The sequence below is a fragment of the Vidua chalybeata genome, chromosome 5 (assembly GCF_026979565.1).
Source record: "Vidua chalybeata isolate OUT-0048 chromosome 5, bVidCha1 merged haplotype, whole genome shotgun sequence".
NCBI lineage: Eukaryota > Metazoa > Chordata > Aves > Passeriformes > Viduidae > Vidua > Vidua chalybeata.
In genome coordinates this window covers 44,962,889-44,974,910 of record NC_071534.1, presented here as the reverse complement: position 1 = coordinate 44,974,910, position 12,022 = coordinate 44,962,889, and the positions used below count along the sequence as shown (strand labels likewise).

Below are 12,022 nucleotides of genomic sequence, written 5' to 3'. Positions count from 1 at the left end.
GTTTGCAGTCAGGACTTGTGACCCTGCAGAGGACCCATGCTGCACCAGTCTGTTCCTGAAGGACCTGACTCTGGAAGGGATCCTCGCTGGAGTAGTTTGTGAAAACTGCAGCTCATGGGAAGGACTCATATTGGAGAACTTCATGAAGGGCTGTCTCCTGTAGCAGGAACCCCATGCTGCAGCAGGGCAACACTTGTGGAGAGTCCTCCCCATGAGGAGGAAAGAGCAGAAGAGACAATGTGTGATGAACTGACCACAACCCACATTTCCCTCCCCTCTGTCCTACTTTCAGGGAGGAGGGAGACAATCTGGGTGTGAAGCTGAGCCTGGGAAGTAAGGAAGGATGGAGTGAAAAAGGTGGGGTTTAGGATTTGGGCTTTTTCTCATTACCCTTCTCTGATTTTGATTGGCAATACACTAAATTAATTCCCTGAGCTGAGTCTGTTTCCCCTGTGACATAAATGGTGAGTGATCTCTCCTTGTCTTTATCCCTACCCACGAGCCTTTCATTCTATTTTCCCTCCCTTCTCCAGCTGAGGAGGGGAGAGATAGAGTGACTTTGGTGGGAACCTGGTGACGAGACAGGGTCAACTCTTCAAACAGTGAAGTCTAAATATTTTTGCCACTAATGAAAACTCTTCTATGAAAACACCAGAGAACTGAGACGCTTTAAAATAACTTGAATTAATAAAATGAACATATTAATTTTGAGAGTTCTGGAGTAAACCATGAAGAGCTGAATTTAAAAAAGCAGAGCTTAAAAAATTTTTCAGAGAAGAATTTTCAAAATTATTTCTATTTCATTTTTCTATTTTTATTATTACAAGGTGAATTATATTGATAAAAATGTGAAATTATACAGTGTCAAAATATTAACTAGGAAGGTAAGGGATATTTATACACTACCACATTATGACACTTTCTAGCTACTTAGCATACTAACAATATATTTTCATAACGTTCAGTGTTAGAGAAATGTTGAAACTTCTATAAAGACGGTACTGCTCGCACAATTCCTTTCCCTTACAGATGCAAAATGTTCATGAATAATTTGAATGCAATTCAGTTCTGAGACTTCTGTCTGAATCAGCTCCACATTTCCCTCCAGGACAAAACTGCATTCATAAACTTGTAATTGATTTCTTAACCTGAAGGCAGAGAAAATATTTCATCTTTGGAGCACATTATAGAAAAAAATCAGAGCATTACAAGATACAGTTTGTATCAAATCACAAGATTAAATTTTAACATATAAACATATCTATATCTGGCATGGATATTTTTATTGTAAAATTATGGACTTACCTTAGAAATTGACTTATAAAACAGTATTCTATAGCTTTCTGTGGATAGTCCTTTTGTGCCTCCAGTTATTTTACAGAGGGTACACATAAAATACTGTATTTATTTTAAATATCAAAGTCTCAAGTTAATTCTTTTTCTTCTATCAATTATTTAATTCTATCTTGCAGCCTTGGCACAGCTTAAAATTCAATGGGATTAGACTAATTTTACATTTAAGATATTCCTCTCATCCGCTTTAATTTACAGAAAAGAATCTTTATTAAAAGAAAATGTGAAGCTACTGAATTAATAAATAAATCAGCTGTTCAGTCAGTCTGGTTTCTTAATTTCAGTGACTGAAAATCTAATTTTTATAGTGTGCCTCAGGTAATTAATACAAAATTCAGTTCTTCATGGCATACAGTCCTTACTTAAATTGCAAGTAAGATGAGTTTAACTGGCTCATTCTTAGCAGAACAAAACCTCTATCACAGCTAAATGCCCTTGTCTTGCAGAATCATTTGGAAGCAATGCCAGAACTGTTAAATTAAGGTGACATTTTAGTGAAATGAGTCAAAAGATGAAGATATTTACACATCTATGCATTTTTAAGTTGCAGAGATGCAACTATGTGCAGTCTCTTCCTTTCATCCTCATGGAATAAAGACGAGGTGAAGGAGGGGAGAGTGTTGGGCCACAGAGCACCTCTGCCCTCTGCTCTGTGGACTCCTAAAATAGGCAGTGGCACCCCAGCAGGACTTGTCCACAGTGATGTCAACTTCCACACACTGATTGCTCATTTTGGTGTGTCCATGCCCAGCGGGATACTCAATGCATTGTTTCATGACACAAAAAACACATAGAAAGTTCCTGTGGATATGCCTGTACCAGTGCCTTCAGTATGCACCTGAGATGCTCCTTGACCACTTTGCCTGTTTGTGTTCATATTTCCATGGGCAGATAGCCTTGTTAATAATACAGATGGTCCAGTTCTGATCATCTGTTGTCACCACTGTTCACAATATAAACACAGAGTGCTTCACCCTTACAGTATGCAACATTAACATATGTGCACTCCTAGTGCCATCTTACTCCTGCCTGGGGAGCATTTGGGAGGGAAATTTCCTAAAATCTGTGTAACAGAACATGTTGGGCATGCTTCATCTATGATCCACAGGAGCAGCTGCAGAGCAGTCCCGTGGCAGATCCATGGCATTAACCTAGTATATTATGCACATGCATGCTAAAATTAAAGCAGGAGTGAGGTCACTTTTCTGAAAAGTGACAGGACCAGGACTAAATGGCCTCAAGTTGTGTCAGGGGAGGCTTAGACTGGATATTAGAAAAAAGCTTCTTTACTGGAAGCATCATCAGGCATTGGAAGAGGCTGCGAACAGAAGTGGTGGAATCACCACCCTTGGAAGGGTTTAAAAGGCATGTGGATGTGGCCCTTGAGATTAAGGTTTACTGGTGAACATGGTGGTGCTGGATTAATGTTTGAACTTGATGATTGCGGTGGTCTTTTCCAACCTTAATGATTCTATGATTCTTTGAGTCCAGAGCTCTAAGCGTTCGACTTGCCGTGGTATCATTCCTTTGATACGATTTACATGTAAGGATCATACAATCCAGCATTAATTCTTTGTGTGAAGGCAAACAAAACAAGCCCAAATGCGACAATAATGTTTTTAACTTCATCTTTCACAGCAAATGCATTGAACTCCAAGATTCAGTACTCACAGTTGCTGAGCTAAAAAATAAGAACTTCTTTTCTAAGGATTTTCTTATATATTTTTTGAGGAAGAGATAGTTACAGATAAACACATATCATCTCAGAACATGAATCTTGTCAAGAAAGGATCAGGAATATGAATCACATTCCCAGTAGACTGTAATTTGTATTAAATGATCAATAGGCAGTGTGTTCAAATCATGACTCTGCTTACCAGAAGGCTTGTATTCTCTGTTAAAAAGTACAATTTTTCCCAGTAAGTCAAAAGCAGGAGTTGCTCAGCATTAAATCATTTGAGGCCAAACATCTATTAACACATTTAGAGACATGGGCAAATATTTCCAATGCACTGTGATAGCTAGCAGATAATTTACTATTCTAGTATGTCTTCAAAGGTGGTGATAAAGACAATAACTGAACACATGAATTAGCTAAGGAATACAAGAATAGCATCTTAAAGCAAAAATTTTGGGTTAATATCCAAGTAAATGTGTAAACATGAAGCAAATTTTTAACATTTTGTACCAAAATTCATCTTAAGGTATTTTCATGGAATTCAATGCACAATAATAATATTGGAGTTTAAAAAATTTATTCTTTTAGCTAAATAAAATAGCAGCATCATATATAAAATGTACATTTGTGATTGAAATAAATGTTCTCATATTTCAGCTTCACAATTTATCTACATATGTCACACTGTCCTAAATTTATTTTCTTTTAAAACTTATTGTAGGATATATGATGATTTCATTTAAATAATAGTGATGATGATGATGATCATGATGATGATCACCATGATGAAAATGATAACAATGATGACAAGACTATCACATCTTTCTTGGGTCTTAGTATTTGTTACTACATCGATTGTCCTGAAAAGTGGTCACTGGCATGTAAGGAGATGTCTTTCTAGCTTCTCAGCCATAATTTCCAGAGATCTTCAAGTTCAAATGTTTTTGTTCGGCATTTTTTAAAACTTCTTCTCCAGATGGCAATGTAATGTTTCCTCCACAAAGTCCTACTGATTCCTGCATTGTTAATGCAGAATTCTGAAGATTTGTAGCTAAAATCTGGGTAACACACAATTTTAACAATTTTTGGTATACTGAAATGGATGTGAGAAACACAAATTAAAAATGCTGAAGATCGTCCAAAGTGTGAGCCATGATATAAAAAAGCTCCTGATGAATACAATAGCCCTTGAATCGGTTGGCACTGTATCTCTAGGACAACATTTGGACAGAAAGGCAAGAAGCCTTTGCTTAGAGTTTCATTGCCCCCAGAGTTCATTACAGAGACGGATGATACACCTCAGTTAAATTAGTTGCTACAACCTACTGGCAGAAAGCATATGCTTTGGTCTACTGCACTGGCAAAAAAAGGAAGCATGAGGGAATGGGTATGGCTACTTAGTTTCAATCAAAGTCTGTTTTTTCTTTGACTCCTAAGGAGTGAAGTGCAAATTAATAAAAATTTTATGCAGGGGTAGTAAAAATGCCCAGAATCTGCCCCCTTAATGAGATGACCTTCAGAAAGTCCTCAAGTGGTAATTGCAGGAGCATCATATAAGCCCAGGGAAAAGACACAGCTTCTGTCCTTTTGTTTCAGAGAGGCAAAGTGAAGACAACCTTGGCTACCTTAGAAAGAGATTATGGAAGGTAGAGTTTGGGGAATATTTTGCAGATCATGAAATTCTACCAGGGACCAGGAGAGCAGAGAGGGACCTGCTGCTGGGCACACATAGGGCTGAAGACATATGATTTGGAATGGCAGTCAGAGTTTTGATCTGGTAGGATAGATTACATCAGTTTTCATTTCTGATTTTCTAACAGCATGATTTCCTTTCAATTCAAATCTATATGGATCAGCTATGGATCATGATAAATAGATCCTCAGTAAAGAATAAATTATTTGTGGCTGCATTACTACAAGTAACACAATTCCTATTTGAACTGTTTGCAATCCTGTTTTGCTGCTGTATGAACAATCTGGTTCACAGTCATGGATGTTTCCTGTAGATAACCAGGGCATTCAGGCCCAAATCTCTACCTTATGAAGTCAGAAAGCAACTCTTTCTTTTTTTTTTTTTTTTTTTTTCTACTCTAAGGAATCCAACCCAAACTGAATTTTCTGCATGAATTGATTAGCTGGGTCATCCCACTCTGCCTTTGTCAGTTCATGACACCCTTATGTCAAAAATAGCTAACCTTCACAACCGCTTGAGGATACTTTTGTCCTGGTCATGTGTTTGACAGCTAGAGACTACAGCCATGTTTGCCTCACAGAATAAACCCTGCCAGTTCCAGCTTGTGTCTCCACATCATCACTCTGCCAGTCATCCCCCAGCAACACAGACGCAGGCTCCTGAGTTTATTCGACTCAATAACCAGTTTCTCTTGTAAGAAGTAAATGATCAAAGTGAAATTGTCAGGACATTATTTTGGCACCATCTTTAAAATTCATCAGCATTATTTCATTGCAAGATTAAAAAGATTGTCATGCAACTGGGACTGGCTATGAAAATACAGAAGCAGTTCTGTAGAATAAAAGAATGATCAAAATAGACTGTTAAGAATGCAAAACGTGTTGAGATTTTCTTTTCATTTTACTAGGTTGTTTTTGTAATTTCTTTTTCCTATAATAAATCTATGCAGAACCAATAGATTACATTGTCTTTCATTCTTCTTATCTGTACTGCAAAATATAAACTACTATTTTTTAAGCAAGAATCTAATTCCTTTTAGTGACTGTGCCTTTCCCAAGTAGTAACAAAACCATGAAAAGTAAAAAAAAATCCCCAGCCAGATAACCAGAAAGCATGTCACAGTGCCAGTATCAACAACATAGTCATTCATTTCAGGACTGGGAACACTAGGCTTTTTTCTACTCAGAACTTATTTGTGTGAGAAAACAGAACCTAGGCTTTGATGAGAAAGGCTTTCATCTGATAATTGGATTTTTTCCACTTTTATGGGCTTCCACATTGCTCCTGGGGACTCATATATTTGAGTTACTGATTCTCCCATATGGATTAAACACCTTTGCAAGACTACAGTGTTGTGCCAAAGTCAATCCTCTCTCTTAATGAGATACTGCAATACCTGTTGGAAATTTAGATGAAGTGAATTGAAAAATATATAGTTCAGATGAAGACTCAAAATATAAAGTAAAACAAGGGCACAAGATGTTCAAACAACAACTTCCAAGAGCAGTGATGAATAAATTTACAAAGAGAAAAATTTTACAAATTTTATTATTTTTTCTTTTTTTTTCTTTTTTTTTTCTTTTTTTTTTTAGAAATAAAGAAGTCCTGAAAGGGGCACTTCATAAGGATAAAAAAAAAAAAAAAAAAAAAGGGAAAGGAAAAAAGTTACCCAAATTGATTTCCCATTATTTGAAAATGAGTTTTGATGGAAAAACAGTGGACCTGAACCGAACTCCCCACTAAAACTGTTAGTCAGTGCTACCCATGGGGTAGGCAGGGCAGGCATGTTGGATAAGGACGTACGTCTGGAAAATGCAGTCCAGTTCATTTTCCTAGGAGAAAAAGCAGGAATACCTGTGTTCAAATACCTCCTGACAGACTGAAACTAAAAGTATCCATAGCCTTTACTTTGCACCATAGTACAGTAACATTTAATTCTACTTATAGAGCCAGTAACAAATGTATCAGCAATGCAGAAATGTAAGCAGTAGAAATTGTATCTTTAAACTTCTATCAGAGGTTGGATCAGGTGGTGTTAAATGGTGTAGCTACACTGTGGTGTCTGAACAGAACTGTGACTTCCATCAGTTCTGGATCTGGATGACTCTTTGCACACAATCTGAATGCCTGTTTTCTTTGCAAATTAATGCCTTTTGAGGAGTTTTGCTGCCAATACAGTAGTTCAGTGACACAGGTGAGTCCTTGAAGCATTTCTATTTACAGTTCCTTTCAAGTCTGCATATTATGCTGTGTAACACACTACAATCAAAGGAAATGGAAAAAAACAAAAATCCCATCATTAACCATTGGATTAAGTCATCAGGGAAAACTTCACTGAGAGCTAATTGACTGAAAGTCTTAGAAAGTCAGTGAGTGGCTGTATCAATATCCTATCAATAGAATGGGTTGTATCTTGGATATTCTTACCCCAGATGAGGACATTCACTTGAGTTACAGATTTGCTCAAACAGAATTTTTTGTGGGGTAGAATTATTAGCTACTAATTAAAGGGAGAGAGGAAAAACAGTAAGAAAATCTATCAGCTGTAGTTATAGTAGGAGACTTCACGCAAACCCTTCCCATTCCTCCCTGGCTCTGGTACTACCTTCACCCACCTTCTACCTCTTCCTAACAGCTGGAGACCTGTTCTTGTCAGCTGGGCTGGGGCATTAGCTTTTCCCATTATAAAGAACCAGTATTTGGTTTTTGCCCTTATCTGGTCTACTTATACAGATAATAGAAATCATAGAATATGCAGTCATATCAGCATAAATTAACCCAAAGCGTAACTATTCACTGTACAGCAAAATTTATCATTATGTGATCAGTATTTGGTTTAAATAAATATTTCTTTGACTACAATTTAAAGACTATTAAAACCCCACAGTTTTATAGCTTTTCTACTGATATTTGAGACTGCTAGCACTCAGAAAACTGAAATGTGATGAAACACAGTATGTAGACAGATTATGTGTCACCAGATGTAAATGCCACAAAGAGTCCCTGGGAATGCAGATCCATTCTCACCTGAAAGAGCCTTGCTGATATTCCTTGCATATTCCTCTGATCAGATTGCAGACATTGAAAGGAAATAAATAGCTACCTGAATATAACACCCACAAACCAGCAACCAAATGGCATTTGAAATAAAGATATGCAGATTTATTTTTAAAGCAAAGGGAAATATTTGAATTTGAACCTAAAGGGATACTAACAAATAGAATAATAATTGGTACCCTGCCAATAAATCCCATGCTAGAACAAATGGGTCTGAATGCCAAATGAAAGTGTCACTTAGCACCCACTTTTATTTAGAGCATGTATATGTGTGTGTATGGGGTGTGCATAGGTGTCCAGTTAACTGCTTACACATCAGGAAATGCATGGAAAATCAAATCCCATGGTTTGAAGCCAAAAAACCTGAACTGCTGCTACGCTGCTGATACCTGCAATCCACAATGGAATTTGAAACTGAAGTAGGGGTTCAATGTCACAAGCATACCAAATTCTTTTATTTTTTAAAAAATTATATTAAGTTGCTTGGCATTTTATAAATGTACATAAAGAGTTAATTTAAACCAGGTGCTAGTAAGAGCTGGCAAAAGCTTTTTCTGACTTTGTGCTGCCTTCTCAAGTTTTGTCACTGTCCCTTAATCACACCAGAATGATAAACAATTCATGGTTCACTCTGAAAACACATTCAAGTTTAATTAGATCAGGTTCCTTTTCAATTATGTTTCAATTTGTTGGGCCAGGTAGTAATAAAATTTTACTACTTAGAAATCCATAATCACAGATGGGGAAGTACTTTAGGACACAAAATATCTAAGATACTTTTATGTATCTTTGTCAGTCATTACAGGAATTCATTCTTATAAGACAGTGGTGATTGATGCACTGAGTCAGGTTTGCACAACACAGAAATTTCCTGAATATGCTACAGAACTGCAGAGAAATATATATTTTACAATAAAAACCAAATTTTCCGCTTTCTCATACACAAAATAGGGGATGGTGGTAAAATATCAATATGTCTTGTGAATAAAGGGAATGTAACAAAACAACAAAAAAGCTCTCAGCATTTATGCAGAAGTACTGTTATCCTCAGGGTCTCTGTCTACGAGATGAATGCTCGCCGTGAACACAGATTCCTCTTGAGCCGAGGTATTCTCCAGCTGCTTATTTGTGCAATATGGAATCTGGCCACAGAAATACATGTAAATCCATGGGTTGGCACAACTATTTAGATTGCCAAGGAGCATTATAATGGTGAATGCTGAACCTAGAACAAAACAGTTAAAGGAATAAGAGACTAAATAAAACACTCTTATAAATATAAGACACATTTTCACAGTCTGCTGCTTTCTGCTGTATCTATTCATACGTTAAAATTAATCTAATAGTAGGAAATTCCCATATCAATGCAATTTGCAATTGCTGAAGGTATAAAGCACACTTTATTGTATGCATTCAGAGTTAAATAGTTTCATAGAACTCTTTTTAGATGTAGTTGCATTAATTTTAAAAGCAATTACTAAGCTGTTAAACAGATACAAATAAATACAGATACATATTTTGACATAAATGTATGTAGAATAAGACTCAAATTGACACTGACAGGAAGAATTCTTAAAGTTCAGAAACTACTGTTTTTATCAGGCAGGACTATTATTTTTTTTCTCTTTTTTTACCTCTTTATTTAGAATAGGTGAATTTAAAGTCACATATAGAGTCTGCTTTTCACAAAGAGGCAATGGTATAAATTTGACAAGACTATTCTTGTTTACAACATCGTGTTTGATAACTCTCTCAGGCTTACTTTTTTGCTTTATAAACAGCTGGTTGACAATTTTTGGTTGTTTCATAGTTTACTACAGAGTAAACTTGTAAGTAAAATTGAAATCATCAATATGATTTCAATATTAAAAAAAATCAGATGTCTTATAACACCACTGTTCTACCCAGTAAATAAGAAATAGTTTTATTACTTTGAATAGTCAATTGCTCCTTTTCACCTCAAGAGCCCAAAATACTGTTTCTATAATACCTTAAACCTCTAAAAGTTTGAGGCTTTGCTGAAGCACACGATACTTTTCACCATGGTGTTCATGAATCTTTAAATTGTTAATCACTCAAGACACACACACAAAATAGACACATGATGTTTTGATCACATAACACAAGAAGCTCCCTGTACCTGATTAAATACAGGAGATAATCAATCCAGGTATTTCTTTTTAATCTTCCTCAAATGACCACATGTAACCTTTACACAAAAGCAAAATGCAAACATAAAGCACTCAACAGCAGTGTGCTAGCCTGCTCTGCAGCTGTGACTGAGGAGGGAGAGCATCTTACCTTCGGTCAGGATGCTGGGGAACCACACGGACCACAGCTGTGCAATGAAGAAAGGTGACCAACAGAGAACATACGCAACAACTGTCACCACTGTCATTTTTACTGTCTTGATCATAGCCTTTGAAATACAGTTCACACTGCTTGCTCGGGATGGTAGGACTTGATTCTGATTTGTTGCTTCACATTCATTCTGTTTTTTCACATTTATATTTCTTCTGATTATTTTGCAAATCTTGACCTGGCATGTGATAAGGATTGCTGAGGGAATGAAGAATATAACTACAAAAATCCAAGTCACATATGCCTTTGGGCCCCAAGGCTGAATAAATTCACCCCAACATTCAAAGACACCTGGAGATATTTCAGTCTTAGAAAAGATAAATACCTGTGGTAGGCTAAGAATCAGTGCTATAGACCAGCTGCTGCAAATGGGGATGTTCCAGAGAGCTCTCTTCTTTTGGAAAGTGACCATAGGGTAGCAAACGGCTTGATATCTGTCCACTGTCATGACCACTATCATGTAAGTAGAGGCAAACATGCCCAGCAGTTGTAGATACTTGATAATTCTGCACAAGAAATCTGGCCCTATGAAAACATCTGTAATATCCCATATGAGTTGAGGCAGCACTTGGAAAAAGGCTACCACTAAGTCAGCAATGCTGAGGTGAAGCATGAACACATACATCCTAGACAGCTTCTTTCTTCTTCGCCACAGCACCAGTATGAGAATGAAATTGCCCACAGATGCTGCCAGAAATATGACCCCCAGAACAGCAATCTCTACTTGAGCTAATTGCTCATCTCTTTCTGGTCTTCCAATAGGATCTGACTGATTTGTCAAACTCAGGAATCTGTGAGGAGGAGGACTCGGTCTGATGGGTGTTATCCTGCATAGGAAATGAAAAATTCTTCATAATGCACAGAAGCTAGTCACAGTAGCTGCCACTTGCGACTGAGGTTGACAGCTGTGAAGCACTGGCTGGCAAACAAAGCAGCCTGGGTTTGAGTTTCAGGATATCTTCAAGCAAATCTTCCTGCTCATGCGAACTAAAGCAGTGGGACTTGGATCGTGATAAGATTCTGCCTCTTGCTGGCATGCAAAAAGGCTTTATATAGGCTCCCAGCAGACAGAGCCTTATGTAACTGCAGAGCCCTCGGGTAGGTTGCAGGGACAGCAGCCAATGGCAGACCGAGCCACACAATTGGGGGAAATATATAAATAAAAGGCAAACTTCAGAGGCTCAATGTGATTCAATTACTCACTTCAGTCAAAACCCGAACTTGTAAATAGCTGTGGCCAGACTTGTACTCAAATGACATTACTCGGGAGAGTTCTTGCAAAAATTTTTCTACGCAAACCAGAGGAGCACACTTTAGGAGAAGTGGGAGGAAGGTTTATACGTAGATAATATTGGATTCCTGAGCTCAGGCACATCGTAAAAGCAACCTCTAGGCTCCTGGGGCATGACCACATCCTAAATGCAGCACAGAGAAAGAAATACATTTTTCCATAGCCCTTTTTTTCCTTCTTCTCTTTTTTGGAGTCACCTGGTTCTAAAATAAAAAGAAAAATATTTGTACTGCCCTAAAAAATAATATTTTTATTTCAAAACCGGGTCAAGACTTAGAGGTTTTTTCTCAGCAAAATTAAAAATAACACATGTGAAATAAATTACTTTTATTGGGACTGTGGGTCAATTGAGAATTTAATGATGAAAAAAGTGAAAATTCAGTGGCAAATCCAACTGAGAAAAAGGTCTCTATGATGAAACAATACCCAAAGGTCTCTATTCTATTATAGTGATAAAGTCTGCGAGATCATTTTTCAGTACTTAAACCTTTTCATTTTTGTAAACGTAAATTGTATCATGAACACAGGAAAGTCATTGTTCTTCAACTTTCCCATATGACTTCTGCATAAAGTTTGTGGCAAATAAGAA

The 12,022-nt window shown here is 37.0% G+C and overlaps 1 protein-coding gene across 1 annotated transcript; it reads right to left on the bottom strand.

Moving 5' to 3' along the window:
• Nucleotides 1-8,460: 8,460 nt before the first annotated feature.
• LOC128788388 (arg8-vasotocin receptor-like) lies at nt 8,461-10,996 on the bottom strand. The gene is given in 3 exon segments (XM_053943397.1): nt 8,461-9,006; nt 10,083-10,948; nt 10,950-10,996. Coding segments are annotated over 3 exon segments (1,113 nt in total). The 3' UTR covers nt 8,461-8,806.
• Nucleotides 10,997-12,022: the final 1,026 nt, after the last annotated feature.